This window comes from Artibeus jamaicensis, unplaced genomic scaffold, assembly GCF_021234435.1.
Source record: "Artibeus jamaicensis isolate MK-2021 breed Jamaican fruit bat unplaced genomic scaffold, CSHL_Jam_final contig_432, whole genome shotgun sequence".
Classification (NCBI taxonomy): Eukaryota; Metazoa; Chordata; class Mammalia; order Chiroptera; family Phyllostomidae; genus Artibeus; species Artibeus jamaicensis.
In genome coordinates, this window is record NW_026521828.1 from 15806682 (window position 1) to 15821315 (window position 14634).

Genomic DNA, 14634 nt, shown 5'->3' on the forward strand with positions numbered 1-14634 from the left:
GCAATGGCATATCCAGCATTGGCCTCTGGTAACCAAGGCAACCCTTTCTCCCCATATTCAGTCAGCCGTGGTGGTTTTTCCCAGGCCTGGTGCCTTGCTTATATGGTTACTAGTGCTCCGTATCAGAGGCCAAACCCAGGGCCTTGTGAGCCTGGGGAATTTCTCTGCCACACTTCCCCACCCCCAACAGGACCAGCCCTTTGAACCTCAGATTGTCTGGGGAAGAGAGTAAGAATGCAACTCTGCAGAGTTCCCCAGGCTCCCTCGGAGTACTATAGTTTAGTAGTTGGGAATGCAGATTCTGGAGTCAGACTCACTGGATTTGCATCTAGTTTCATGTTTTAAAATCTGTGTGACTTTGACAAGATGCTTCACATCTTGCTGACCCTCAATCTCCTTGTCAGTTAATGGAGATAACCCCACCACCTATCTTATCGGGTTATTTCAGGATTAAATGAGGCAGTCATGTAGAGTACTTAGCAAAGTGCCTGACACAGAGGGAAGGCATGGCTGTGGTAATTACTGTTATTTGGAACATTTCTCTAGCCCCCTTGTTCTTATCATTCTCTTCTAAGAAAACCACAGGTAAAATGATTCACACTACACAGGCCTGGCATCTTGGCCTATTGACCTACTGTTGGCTTTCTGCATTTTTACATATGCCCACAGAAGACTGCTAAGTCACAAGGAATTAAAGTAAAATCCATAAGCATTTATTGAGCATTCCATTATGTGCACTGGAAATGCCAGAATCTAAACTCTATCCCTGTCCTGTGTAATCTTGAGGGTGAGTAATCAGAGTTCAACCAGAGAATCAAAACCATGGTGGAGGGTGGGAAGAGAGAAACCTAGAAAAACAAAATGACTTTCCCAAGTTCTCTGAGCAAAATAAATTTGGAAGCACAATTTTTTCCCACTTTTCTGACTTCATTTTGTTATCATCTCAGTATTTATTGTATTATTTTGAATGTTACCCACAGAGATGAGGCTCCTGGTATCCAACTCTCTCGTGGGTGGTTCTAAGCCCAACTACTTTTTTAATGTTTATTTTCTTTGTTTAATAACATGTATTCACTGTAGAGATTACTAAATGACCTATAATCACAGGAAGTTTTCCTCATCACACCTAATTTTGGTGCGTATATAGGGTACTTACACCACAATTTTAAGTGAATGCTAGCTAACTCAACTATAAGGGCTCAGAAAAATAAATAGGAAAATAGGAGAAAAAATTACCCCTTGGTTTATCAAGGAAGCCTTTTCCTGTCTAATCTAGGGCGCACACACACACACACACACACACACACACACACGCACGCACGCACACCCTGCCCACCCCCCACACACATACACTCTTCCCTGCTTTATTTCTCTGTGTAACAGTTATTACTACCTAATGTCCTGTATATAATACTTATTTACCTTGTTTAGTGACCAGGTCCCCTGCTAGATTATAAGCTGCATGTATCAAGCTATGTTCTCTGTACCCAGAAGAGAACTGGCAGATTGTTTGTGAACATTTATGGAGTAAGTGGAAGAATGAATGAATAGATAAACGGACCCAAGCTAGAGTTACTAAAGGGTAATTTACATGCTTACCTTAGACTCTAATTTCTCTGTAAGGTATAAATACATTTCCTTCCTGTCTGCTTCCTGTTTCTTCTCTCTCTTTCTCTCCTTCCCTCTCTCTCTCTCTCTCTCTCTCTCTCTCTTACACACACACACAACACACACATACTCTCTTTCTCTCTCACTTTTTTACTGGCTGTGGTCAGATTGTATATATTTTTTATCTAACATTCCTCACCTAAAGTTATATACATACAGATGGATAAGCATAGAAAATATCTTTTTTCATCCTAAAATAGACCCACCCAAATAGAACAATCACTAACATTTGATATCTTGCCTTTTAAGTCATCATTTTCAGAGTATGAATTTTAAATATTATGATTCTACTTTAGATAGAATTTTTCATACTGTGTTTTTAACAGACCTGGAATTTTATTACATAAACAATTTAATCAGATGAATCAACATTTACTTATTGCTCCCCAGTTCTGTGTGTGTTTCTCAACCTTTTATAATGTTGCATTGCAAATGTAGGCTTTTTTCATAGAAATTTTTTTCCAGACTTGGGGTTGAGAATGTGACTCCTGCATGGCCCCCCTGCCACCCCCCTGGCACCTTGCCATAACCCACTCCATTCCCTCACCCCACTGCTGATGCCACCTATGGCTTTGGCATATTTGTTTGAAGTGATCTCTTAAGGGCTGACCTCCCAGTGTCTTCAATTATTATTTGAAATGATGCCTTAGGCCACTGCCTGGCACAACAGTGCCCTTACCTCCCCTCTTCTGCCTTCCAGGCGTGGAGCTCAGCTGCCAAACTAGCTGTGCTCACTCCCACCATCAGAGCTGCCTCCAGAACCCTGGCAGAGAGGCAGATTAACCCCTTTTGTTAGCAGAGGTAATTTGCCTGGTCTTAGCCATAAAAAAAAATGCCATAAGCTGTTGGGGTCAGAAAGAAGCGATCAAGCCCCAGGGTTAATTTAGTAGCAATCTGTTGGCTGTCTGCCTTGTATATTATCCGTGAATCTAGTGCTGTGTTTTGCTTTTGCCATTTAGTTCCTTGGGACAACAGGGAAATAATTTGGATAGAGAGCTCTAAAGGATGGGGAAGAGAAAATTGACTGTCAAAATGCATCATTCCATTTTCAAGATAACACAGGGAACCATGCATTGCTTATGTCCTTTTTCCTTCCTTCCCAACGTGATGGGAAAAACCATGCAGACTGAAGGTGCATGTCTCCTTCACAAGAGTGTAAGGGAAGAGGCCCAGGTTTCTCTATGAGGCAGATGTGAAATACACTTTATTGTCATCCCTGTAAGCCATTGAATGTTAGGTAGCTGGATTGCTTCTCCCAATGTTTCTAGAATTGAGCAAATTCTCCCTCTGATAACAATTCAGAAAATTCCTCATCATGTTTCTGTTCCAACTTCTGGATAAAAAAAAAAAGAATCTCACCCTGGGACATGAAAAAATTCTAGGTCAGATACTGTGTCCTAATCGTGGTTCTGAAAAATGCAGCTCCCAAAGTGAACAGTGAACTGAGAGAATACAGGCTGAAAGCAGGAGAAACCTCCCTCTAGGATTCGCCAAGGAAGTTCCAAGAGAGCCATACTTAATCGTACTCATCCAGGAGAGTGGCATGTGGTCAAGAACCCTGGCTCTGGAGTTGGACAAACTTGGGTTCAAATCCCAGCTCTGCCCCCTACTGGTCAGATGACCTTGAGTAATTTACCTCCCTCACTATTTCCTCTGCTGGAAAAATGGGCCTGTTAATAGTACTGACCTCATAAGGCTAAGATGAAGGTCGAATAAGACAGTATTTGGCACTTGGTAGCCATTAACTGCAGGTTGTTATTCTTCCTCTTTGTCCTTATCATTATGATTATTAAAAGAGGAGTAGATGCCCTGGCCAGGTGGCTCAGTTGGTTGGAGCATTGCCCCATACACTCAAAGGTTGTGGGTTCAGTCTCAAATGGGGTCATGTATGGGAGACAACCAGTCAACGTTTCTCTCTCTCTCCCCCCCCATCCCCCCCTCTCTCCTCCCTCCCCCCCCATTCCGTCTCTCCCTTTCTCTCCCCTCCCCGCAAAAACAATGAACATACCTCTGGTAAGGATTTAAAAAAAAGAGGTATAGAGCCACAGCTTATCCCCTGACCTCAATAAAGTCAGACCCAAACAAGCACTCTAGCTCTAAGGGAGCTACTTTAGGATGAGGGGTAGTGGGCAGACAGAGAGTCCAAGGTGGTGGGGAGTGGTGGGAGGATCCAGAGGCAGTGTGCTCAGTGGTCACCTCCCATGGTGGTACTATTGATGGCTGTGGAGGTTGCTGGTTTCACAGATATGTTTAAATACTTCATTTTTACACATTCCAACTTTGGGGCTTTATTTTTAGGTGAGAAAAAAATAACCATGGATGTGGCACCTCCCCCTCCCACACAGCAAAGATCCCTTCCAGTTAATCTGGTGTTTAGAGCTACATTGTAGAGGTTGAGAAAGCTGACGCCAGATTTTCTTTTCCTATTTTGGGAAAAGAAAAACCTGCTCACTGGCACAGTAGAGTATGAAGGCTCTTTCTGGGGGGCGATGAAATCTGACAACAGCTGAATGCTGACCTCTACTTAGCCCACTCCTTGTCATGGCTGCCAGCCCAGGGCATGGGGTGGGGAGGTCTCATTCTGGGGGGCACAGGCTCCTGCTCCCCAGGTTGGGGGGCTAACTGCAATAATATTTATGGCTCTGGCAGCAGTTGAGTTGAAAGGTGGCATTTTGTGGACCCAGGGGACCCACATGCTCTGGAGGCCTCAAAAATATTCACATCTGGGTTTGGGGGGCAACTGTAGTGAAATGTAATGTTACTTTGGTCAAGTTTATTTTGAATTTATAAGAGGTAGTGGAGGGCACAGGCAAACAGAGTCCTTATTACAACAAATTGCATGCTGGAGTTGTCGTAGCAGGAGCAGAGGTCTTGTCTGATCATAAATGAACACCTGGTGTAACTAAAAACACCAGTGCATTTCCTTGTACTTTATCTAAACTCTGAGGAGGGAACTTTTGTATTACTGACCACAAAAATCACAGAGAGCTTTCATTCATCCCAGTCTAATAGGGTACTCTGTCAAGTTACTGCCTGTTGGTACAATACCGTGTTTCCAAAACAGGATACCTAAAGTCCTGGCACCTGTGTGAATGTTCTGATTTTTAATTGTCATGCATTTATTGTCATGTATATTATTAAAAATGTAACTAGCTCATTATGTCCATGGTTTTTATGAATGCTTACACAAGGTTAAGAGAAGTGAGTTGATTTCAGTTGATCTGCAGAAAAAAAATGTGATGCAAAAAGTACTTCCTGATGATATACAAAATCACAAAGGTGGCTCTATGTTGCAAAGGCTGGGGAAAGTGGGAGTAATTTTGCTCAGCTTTACCATACAACAGCATCCACATCATGAGGACTGTTCCTTTGCAGGAAGTTCTTGGGTCCTCAGACAGCACCTCAGCCCCAGCCAGATGCCTCCTAACCTGCACCCAGGTCATTGTGAGCTTATGGTGGGGGTATGAAGGGGTCAGCCCAAACCCATGCCTCTGTGTATATACCCAACACCCCACTGAAGGCGTATGTTTCTAAGCCACCTTCATAAGTGGAGGCCCAATGTTTCAATGCAGTATACAAGGATGTAGTCTTTAAAAGTACAAGTATAATAATTCTTGATCAGAAAGGAAAAAACAGAGAAAAAATAAAAAACATAATACACTAAGGGTATATTTCATAGCAGGCCAAAACTCTTCCACCACACCATTGCACAGTTTCTGATACTTCAACTCCCACACAAGCACTAAAGCCAATCACAGCTTAGGCATACTTGAGCCCCTATGTGTTTTCAATATGAGAAGTTTGCATACTTACTAAAGATCACAAATTTCACACTGGGTAAAATCCTAGAGCTGCTACTCATTAGCCCTGTGATTAGGACAAGTCACTGTATTTTCAGACTATAAGACGCACTCCCCAAATTTGGGAGGAAACTGGGGGTGTGTCTTATAATCTGAATGTAGCTTTACATTTACATTGGTGAAATATTATGTTATTTATGTTATTAAATATTTTACTACATTTTTTGCTTCAAAACTTTTTTTCCTATTTTTCTCCTCTAAAACCTAGGTGTGTCTTATGGTCCAAAATATACAGTACTTTACTCTGAGCCTCCATTCCCACCCCCTGGAAAATGGGGATGAGAAAAGTGATGACTATAGAGCTATTAGAAGGATTAAATGAGATAAAGTACATGATGTGCTTTGCACAGCTATTGACCAAGAGTCAGCACTCAGTGAATGGCAATAACTATCATCATCATCAACATCAACATATTAAGGAAGATCTCAGAGATTGCATGAGAAAGGATTTACAGTCTATTGTACACATCATTTATCAGCCCAGGAGTCTGGGTAAAGATTCAAATACACTGAATTATTCATTTGGAATGGGACAAGTTTTGTAATCACTGTTGTAAAATGAGAAATGAAAAAATTTAGCATGGTTGCATGAGCAGATCACTTCGGTGGGACCTCTCACTGACTGTATCCTATGGAGGGTGAAATACTGCTTGAAAGGGACTTGGGAGACCTGACTTCTCATACTAGCTCTGACCACTGGGCAACCCTGGGCAGCATCTGCCTGGGATCAGGAATGCCTGGCTGTTTGCTCACAGAGTTTTATGAGGTTCCACCATGCATGATCAATGCTAACATGTCACACTAAAATGCTGCAGTGCCCATTGCTCACCTCCCAACCCCAAGTTTCTGCCCCATTCCCCGGTTTGCTCCTTGACTTGTCTGTGCCAGATATTGTCGACATCAAGCCAGCCAACATGGAGGAGCTCACAGAGGTGATCACAGCGGCCGAGTTCCACCCACATCATTGCAACACCTTCGTATACAGCAGCAGCAAAGGGACCATCCGTCTGTGTGACATGAGGGCATCCGCCCTGTGTGACAGGCACACCAAGTGTGAGTAGCAAGCAGCCCAGAGCTGACAGGGGAGGGTGGGTGGGCCCTTGACCCCTGACATGTAGGAGGAGAGAGCTGTGCCCACCTGGAGTGTTTGATCTTCCCTACATTAGATACACAGGGAACAAAAAAAATCACAAGTGTTCGCCTGGCTCAGGAGTCTGCTCCATGTTGGGTGTTTCAACAATGATGAAACCTCACATTTAATGCCACAAACATTCATTGTGGGCTGTGGAAGGCAGAGACGAATAAGACATGAGCCTTGTCATATAACATTGTGACATGATCTGAATTATGTTTTAAGCTCAGTCTTGCTGCTGTGGAGGGGAAGAACCTGAGGGGGGAAACAGGAGAACAGTGGGGGGCTGGTGCAGTACCCAGGCAGGAGATGGATATGGCTTGGATGGGGGTGGGGCACACCAGTGGAGAGGAGAATGTGGTCTCTGGGTAGACCTTGGCAGGAGTGGTAACAGGATGTGCTGACCTGATCAGGCGGCTGAGAATACACAAGGAACCAAGGATGGCATCTGGGGATGGTGACCAAGGTAATCACACTGTGTTATATATCTGAAAGTTGCTAAGAGGGTAGATCTTAAAAGTTTTCATCATAAGGAAAAATGTTAACTATGTGTGGTGATGGATGTTACCTAGGCTTATTGTGATTATTTCACATTATATATATCAAGTCATGTTGCATAACTGACTCTAATATAATGTTATATGTCAGTCATACCTCAATATGTTTTCAAAAGAATAGTAGCCAGGGGGATAGGTTTGTGGTTTCTTGGAGAACTTGCAGCTTTGGGAGCTAGCACTCTAAAAGACCCAGTGGTTCTACTGGGCGCCAGGGAAGAATTTCAGAGAAGGGACAGGGGTAAAGTCACAGGCCCTCTCATCACGCTGGAGTGTGCAGGATATGGATGGAGCAAAGCACCTCCAAACTAGTGGGGGCAGAGTGCTTGGAGGCTGGAAGCTGAGGCTGATGTCAGCAGATAAAGCAAATGTTAGGTGGCACTTACCATAAGCACTGTGGTCAACAGGCTTGGCTGGAGCCAGCAGGAAGGCTTCTTAGAAAACTCCCCAGAATAAAGGTGCTTAGGAGGCAGTGGTCATCCATGTCCAGTGTTGGCCTACATCATATGCAGCTCCTAAGGTGTTCAGGAGGGATTACAGCTCTGTTTGTCCAGCCATACCTTCTGCAAGGTGCTGCTTGGCCACTGCAGGTGCCTAGGAGAGCCACAAAGGAAGACCTTTATCTCCCACACACCCAGTTTTGAGTTTCAACTTCCATGTGTTAGGAATGATAGAAGACTCTCTGTGTGAGTGTATGCCTGGGAGAGGGGTACAGAGCTAGGTCATTTTGATGGTTTTTCATTGTTCATTGGCTATGAGAAGTATTGTGTGGGGCAGCTGGTATGTACAGTGTAGTGATGTGTAGGTTTTGTGAATTCTAAGTTTAAGGCATAAGGTTGTATGGATTCTAGATTCCCACAGACCCAGGTCAAAGCCCCCGATTTGCTGTATGACTGTCCAGCTTTCCTTAACCTTGCTGAGTCTCAGTTTTCTCTTATGTAAAATGGGTAGAATAATAATATGCACCTCATGGGTTTGTCATGGAGCTTTGATGAGATAACAATTAAGAATGTTAATGAGACTTCTGCCAAGATGGAGGTATAGATGGAGATGCCGTGCCTTCTCACACAACCAAGTTTAGAGACAACTAAATATTAGCAACAGAAAACACAGCCATAACACAGAAAATTGAACTTTTCGGAAGTCTGTTAACAACAAATTCTTCAGCCTGACCGGTAAGGGGCGAAACCAGCAGCTGGTGGAGCAAGGTTGCACAGGAAAACTCGGTCAGACGGACTCAGGAGCCCGGAATCCAGGCGCAGGGTTGGACCTGGTGGGCAACTCAGCGAGCGACCACGGCGAAACAGCGAGGGAGCAGGGCTGTGGGTTGACTGTGGTCATGCATTTGTGCGCGGATAGACAAGTGAGAGAGTGGGCGATTGGACCAGGACCCAGCGGGTCCCTGCAGCAAGCAGCAGCGGAGGGCACTGCCATTTCCCCGCTCTGACCCCACCTCCACATACAGCGTCATAACCCGGTGACTCTGAGTGGCCCAGCCATGGTGAACCAGCTAAGGCTCTGCTCCTCACCCAGCAGCGTGAAACAGCAGAGGGGGTCGCCATTTCCCCACTCTGACCATGCCCCCACATACAGCGTCACAACCCAGTGACCTGGGAGTCCAAGGCTCCTCTCCTCACACTTAAAGGGCAAAAACAGACCAAAAATGACTCAAGAAGATCTCAAAGACCCAGAGCCTATAAATCTAAGCAATGAAGAAATAGCAAAACTCTCAGACACACAGTTTAAAACACTGGTGATGAGGATCCTCACAGAACTGGTTGATTATACCCACAAATTAGACAAACATATGAAGGCAAAACTAATTGAAATGAATGGAATTGCACAGGACACCAATAGCAATGAAAAGGAAACTGGGACTCAAATCAATGGAGTGGACCAGAAGAAAGAAAATAATGGCCAAACAGAAAAGAGTCAAGAAGCAAGAATTCAAAAAAAAATGAGGAGAGACTTAAGAACCTCCAGGACATCTTTAAACACTCCAACATCTGAATTATAGGGGTACCAGAAGGGGGAAAGGCACAGCCACCAGTGGAAAACTTATTTGAACAAATAATAAAGGAGAATTTCCCCAATCTGGCAAAGGAAATAGACTTCCAGGAAATCCAGGAAGCTCAGAGAGTCCCAAAGAAGTTGGACCCAAGAAGGACCACACCAAGGCACATCATCATTACATTAGCCAAAATTAAAACGGAGGCAAGAATCCTAGAAGCAGCAAGAGATAAGGGGACTGTCGCCTACAAAGGAGTCCCCATCAGACTGTCAGCTGATTTCTCAAAAAAGACCTTACAGGCAAGAAGGGGCTGGAAAGAGGTATTCCAAGTCATGAAATCCACAGACCTACAACCAAGATTGCTCTATCCAGCAAAACTTTCATTTAGAATGGAAGGACAGATAAGGTGCTTCTCAGATAAGATCAAATTCAAGGAGTTCATCATCACCAAGCCCTTATTATATGAAATGTTAAAGGGACTTACCTAAGAAAAAGAAGTTAAAGAAACATGAACAGTGAAAGGATAACAAACTCACAGTTATTAACAACCACACCTAAAACGAAAGCAAACTAAAAGGACAACTAGATCAGGAGTGGAAACATAGAAATGAAGATCTCAAGGAGGGTTAGCAACAGGGGAGTGGGAGGAGGAGAAGGGGGGAGAAGGTACAGAAAATAAGTAGCATAGACAGTAGATAGAAAATAGATGGGAGGGCAGGAATAGTATGGGGAATATAGAATCTAAAGAACTTGAGACACATGGTCATAAATTAAAGGCGGGTAGTGGGGACAGGGAGGTAGGGTGGAGGGGAATGAAGGAGGGGAATAGAACAACTGTAATGGCATAATCAATAAAATAAATTTTAAAAAAGGATGTTAATGAGATGTTTTAGTTTTTTATACTAAGCCTTCAAAACATGCTTTCAATTCAGATTGTCTATACTTAAAGCATTCAATAGCCATGTGTGGCTAGTAGCTACCATATTAAACAGGGCAGATTTAAGACATTTTCACCATTGCAGGAAGTTCTGGTGGAGAACATGGATCTAGACCAGGGGTGTCAAAAGCATTTTTCACCCAGGGGCCACATTAGCCTCGTGGTTGCCTTCAAAGGACTGAATGTAATTTTAGGACTGTATAAGTGTAATTACTCCTTAACTAGGGGCAAGGAGCTCAGCACTGCCACTAGGTAGAACCAAGGTGCCGGGCCAGATAAAACAAGGTGGAGGACCGTATTTGGCCCACAGGTCTGTGTTTGTCACCTGTGATTCTACACCATCAGCTCTTGAGGGCATGGATTTACTCTTTTTGGTTCACAGCTATTTCCCCTGAACCTAAGATAGGGCCTGGCCCATGATAGATGTAAAATAAATATCCGCTGATGTGTGTGCTGGTTTTGATCTCTGGACAGTATTTACTTACTAGCCAATAAAGGGGGGGGGAAGTGTATGAGGTAGTAGGGTCAGCATGTGCAAAGGTACTGAGGCATGAGAGATCATGTTTTAGAAGTACAGTGAGACTGATAAGGCTGGTATATGGGAAGTGACTTAGAGAAGGAAGAGAATCCAGACTCAGAAGAAACGCAGGGGCCTGGTCATGATGGCCATAATAAAGAACTTGATTTTTTTCCCTCAAAATCAGTGACCAACCATTAAAGTAACAGGGAAGTAAACTGATCAGAATTCATTGTTAGAGAAGTTTCTTTGACTGAAGATGAAAGGAGGGAGATTGGGTTCTGACTTGCAAAATAAAGAGATGGAGAACAAGTTAGAAAATACTCTACTGTACACCCAGGATTTCTTCACAATGACACTGCTAAATTTGGGTCACACAATACTTTGCAAAGGGAGGGTCTTCTTGTAGGATGTTTAGCAGCATCCCTGGTCTCCACCCACAAGAGGCCAGTAACAAAGGTAAGTTGTGACAACCAAAAATGTCATTATCCCCTGGGGATGGGGTATGGGCGGGATATTGTTCCCAGTTGATTGAACAGCTCTGGATTAAAATTCATTGTTAGTCCTCCAGCATGATCTTCTTGTATCTGTGACGTGTCTGTTACTATTAAGAACTCTGACAGGTACAGTGGAAAAGATGGAGCATCTCCTATATGCCAGAATTAAAAATTTGGCTGATGAACTCAGAGATACCCAGGAAACATTTCAGGGACAGTGCATCTGGCAGTGGGTGAGTTACTACCCAAAGGAGTGCTGGAGACAACTGGGGCTTGGGATGTTGAGAGGAGGGTGGAACTCGGGCTAGACCTTACAGGACTGGCAGAGGCTGGTCAGTTGAAGCACAAGTAATATTTGATTTGGTGAAAAGGGGAGAGAGAGAGAGAGAGAGAGAGAGAGAGAGAGAGAGAGAGAGAGAGAGAGAAGAGTGTCTCCCGCAGCACACACAGAATCGACTAAAGAAGTGACATAGAACCTTTAAGGAGTCATAGTAAGAACTCTCAGGTTTTGGTGAAAGGAGAATATTGAGGAAATGAGGGCAAATAGGGGTGATGGTTCATATCACTTGGTAGTTGAAGATCAAAGTCAAAAGATTATGTCTTCATGTGTTCATTCATTCATGCATGCATTCACTGAGTGCCTACTCTATACCCAGAGTCTGGCTCCTATGGTAGGTGGCCAGTCTTTCTTAAATTTTTTCTACCAACTACAGCACTGTTAAGGCCAGGCATGATCCTTGCTGCCATGGAGGAAGGACACCCAGTGGCATTCCAACCCCTCCCAGGTTCTCTGGGCGGCCTGGCCTTTCAGCAAAGACAAAACAGCATGTTCCTGAGGCCAGAGGCAGAGGCCAGAGACCCTGGGAGATTCTGCTCACTACAGATTTCCTTTGAAGTCTTTTTTCATCTTCAAATTACACCTGAATTCTCTCTATATTTTATTCCCATAAAATGTCTACTTTCTGTTAAATTTAGTAATTACATTTCTACCCACTCCAAACTACAAGCAAAACTGATGTTCCCAAAAGATGCAGCACTTATTTTATAGCCTCCAGTACCACGTTGTGCATCCCTGACCTCCTCCATTGAGTAGGAGTATCCGTTAAGGATACTTGCATGTGCCCCAGTTGCTAGCATGTGGAGAGCAATGGGACATCATTTGGCTGGAGAACATAGTTATAGAATTCCTGTTTTGTGATGATTAACACGGGGTGATGGGAAGAAGCATAGGAGAACTGAAGGTAATAAATGGAAATTTGTAACCTAGATAAGGATGATAGCCATGGAAATTGAAGGGAAAAGAGAGGAAAAAATAAGAGTGTTTTCTTTTAAGATAACCACAGGTGGTGGGATTTTAGAGAGCAGCATTCGCCATCCATGGATATTAGTTCATATTTGGTGTCCATTCCTCTAAACTACAAACCTTCTGAAGAAATGACTCTGTTTTGCTCACATCATATTACCAAGGCCTGATACTAAGTAGGTGCTCAGTAAATAGTTATTCAATAAATACATTTATGCCTGAGGGTTTACATAAGGGCACGTGGAATGGGGGCTAATCAGAAGTCCTGAAGGAGAGGGTTCTGTTTGGAATATGCTGTGTGTGAGGTGACATGGGCTGACTAAGGAGGAAGGGCAGAGCCTCTCCAATAAGCAAAAGTAGAACCAGGCACAAAGGGCCACCAGCCCCACATGGATGGCAGAGGTGTCAGGAAAAGCCCTGGTGCACAGCCAGAGTAACAGACACCAGCCTGGGCTTCAGGGTCAGAAAGACCCACATGAGTGCTGGGTGTTGAGGAATAAGCTGAATGGGAGGCTTGACGAACCCTCAACTCAAGAAGGAAAAAGGACAAGGCCTTAGAAACTTCCAGAACTAGAATGCTTTAGAGTAGAAACTTCATAATTAGCACTTGACTGTGACACTCAATGACTGTCAATGGCTGTGTGGCTTCGGGCAAGTTATTTACTCCTTATGAGCCCCAAGTTCTTCATTTGATAGTAGAAATAGTAAAGGTAGCCTCCTAGAGCTGGCTGTTCATGAGAAGTAAATGTCATCATATGGTGACCGCCTAGCCTGGGTCCAGAAGTGACAGTAGTAGTTATCACAATGATCTCTCCTGAATTCCCTCTGTGTTGGGCCTGCAGCTGTAAGTTGCTTGAAACTCCAACTCTTTTCCAGATACACAAAGCTCAGTTGTTTGTTTATTTAGTTGGTATTTGTTGAGCACATACTATATGTCAGGCACTGTACCAGACTCTGGGATGTAAGGATGAGCAAAATCAGACCCAGTTTCCTCCCACTTAGAGCTCACTGTCTATATTAGAGAGGGTTCTCCAGAGAAACAGAACCAGTGGGAGATACTCATATATATCACACACATATACATATATGTGTGTATGCATGTGATGTGTGTATAAGCAAGATGCATGACAAGTATTTGGTTTATGTGGTTATGGAAGCTGACAAGTCCCAACACCTGCAGTGGGACTGCAGGAACCCCAGGAAAGCTAATGATACAGTTCTAGTCCAGAGTTCAGCAGGCTCATTACCCAGGAAGAGCCAATGTTTTAGTTCAAGGACAGATACAGAAAAAAACATGGGTGTCCTAGCTCAAAGGTGTCACACTAGCACCCAGAATGACATTTGACCAAATACCTGAGCATGCCACAGCCCAGTCAGGTTGATGCACAAAATTCGCCATCACCATGTCTAAGGAGGAGAAACTGCAGATATAATAACTTTTATGAAAGAGAGGCATGTGGTGCTATGAGAGGACATAACAACAACTTCATAACCCAAGGCAGTGACCACTGACTGGGGTCTAAAGACTGAGAACAGCAAAGTGCCATGATGCCCACAGAAGACGTAGACCTGCCCAGCTGCATACCCAAGGACCCCCAGAGGCTGTTCCTGCTTCCAGCCTGGGTCCTGCACAACCCTATGCCCTGGAGACAGTCCCTAGTGACACCCAGGGGCTCATTAGCAGCCTGCAGGCCTCCACCCCAGCCCCGCCTCCCCACACCCCATCCCAATACTGGCAGCACTGTGAATTGCCAGCAGTCAGCCTCCTAATCTAATTAAGGAGTGAATAAAATTCATTTTCCTGACTTGTCCAGAGCACTGACCTTCTTCAGTGAACATCTCCCTTTGTTTGACTCACAAAGCGGCAGCCCCAGGCTCCTGCCAGCCAGGAAAACAAGTTCAATCTCATCTTTTGTCTGACATTTCATATTGATTTTCTGCATCCTTCTCCAACGCCAGCCTAGAGCCCACCAGAGTTCAGCCAAGGTGTGTGATCACAATTGAGACAGTTCATCAGAGTTTAAGATAAAAAGCAACACTGGCTCTCAGAGATGAGCTCTGAGAAGGAGGGTATTTAATAACTGTTGGCATTTAATCAAAATGCCGAGGAGATCTGTGTTATCAGAGCTGCATATATTAATTTCCATATGTCCCC

The 14634-nt window shown here is 44.0% G+C and overlaps 1 protein-coding gene across 3 annotated transcripts in view; it reads left to right on the top strand.

Annotated features, from left to right (window-relative positions):
- The window catches only part of PPP2R2B (protein phosphatase 2 regulatory subunit Bbeta), a 291119-nt gene that overhangs the window by 242368 nt on the left and 34117 nt on the right, over nucleotides 1-14634 (top strand). For all 3 annotated transcript variants that reach the window (XM_053665949.1, XM_053665951.1, XM_053665950.1), the window contains one exon: nucleotides 6417-6581. In XM_053665949.1, the coding sequence (XP_053521924.1) occupies nucleotides 6417-6581 (165 nt within the window). The remainder of the gene's footprint in view (nucleotides 1-6416; nucleotides 6582-14634) is intronic.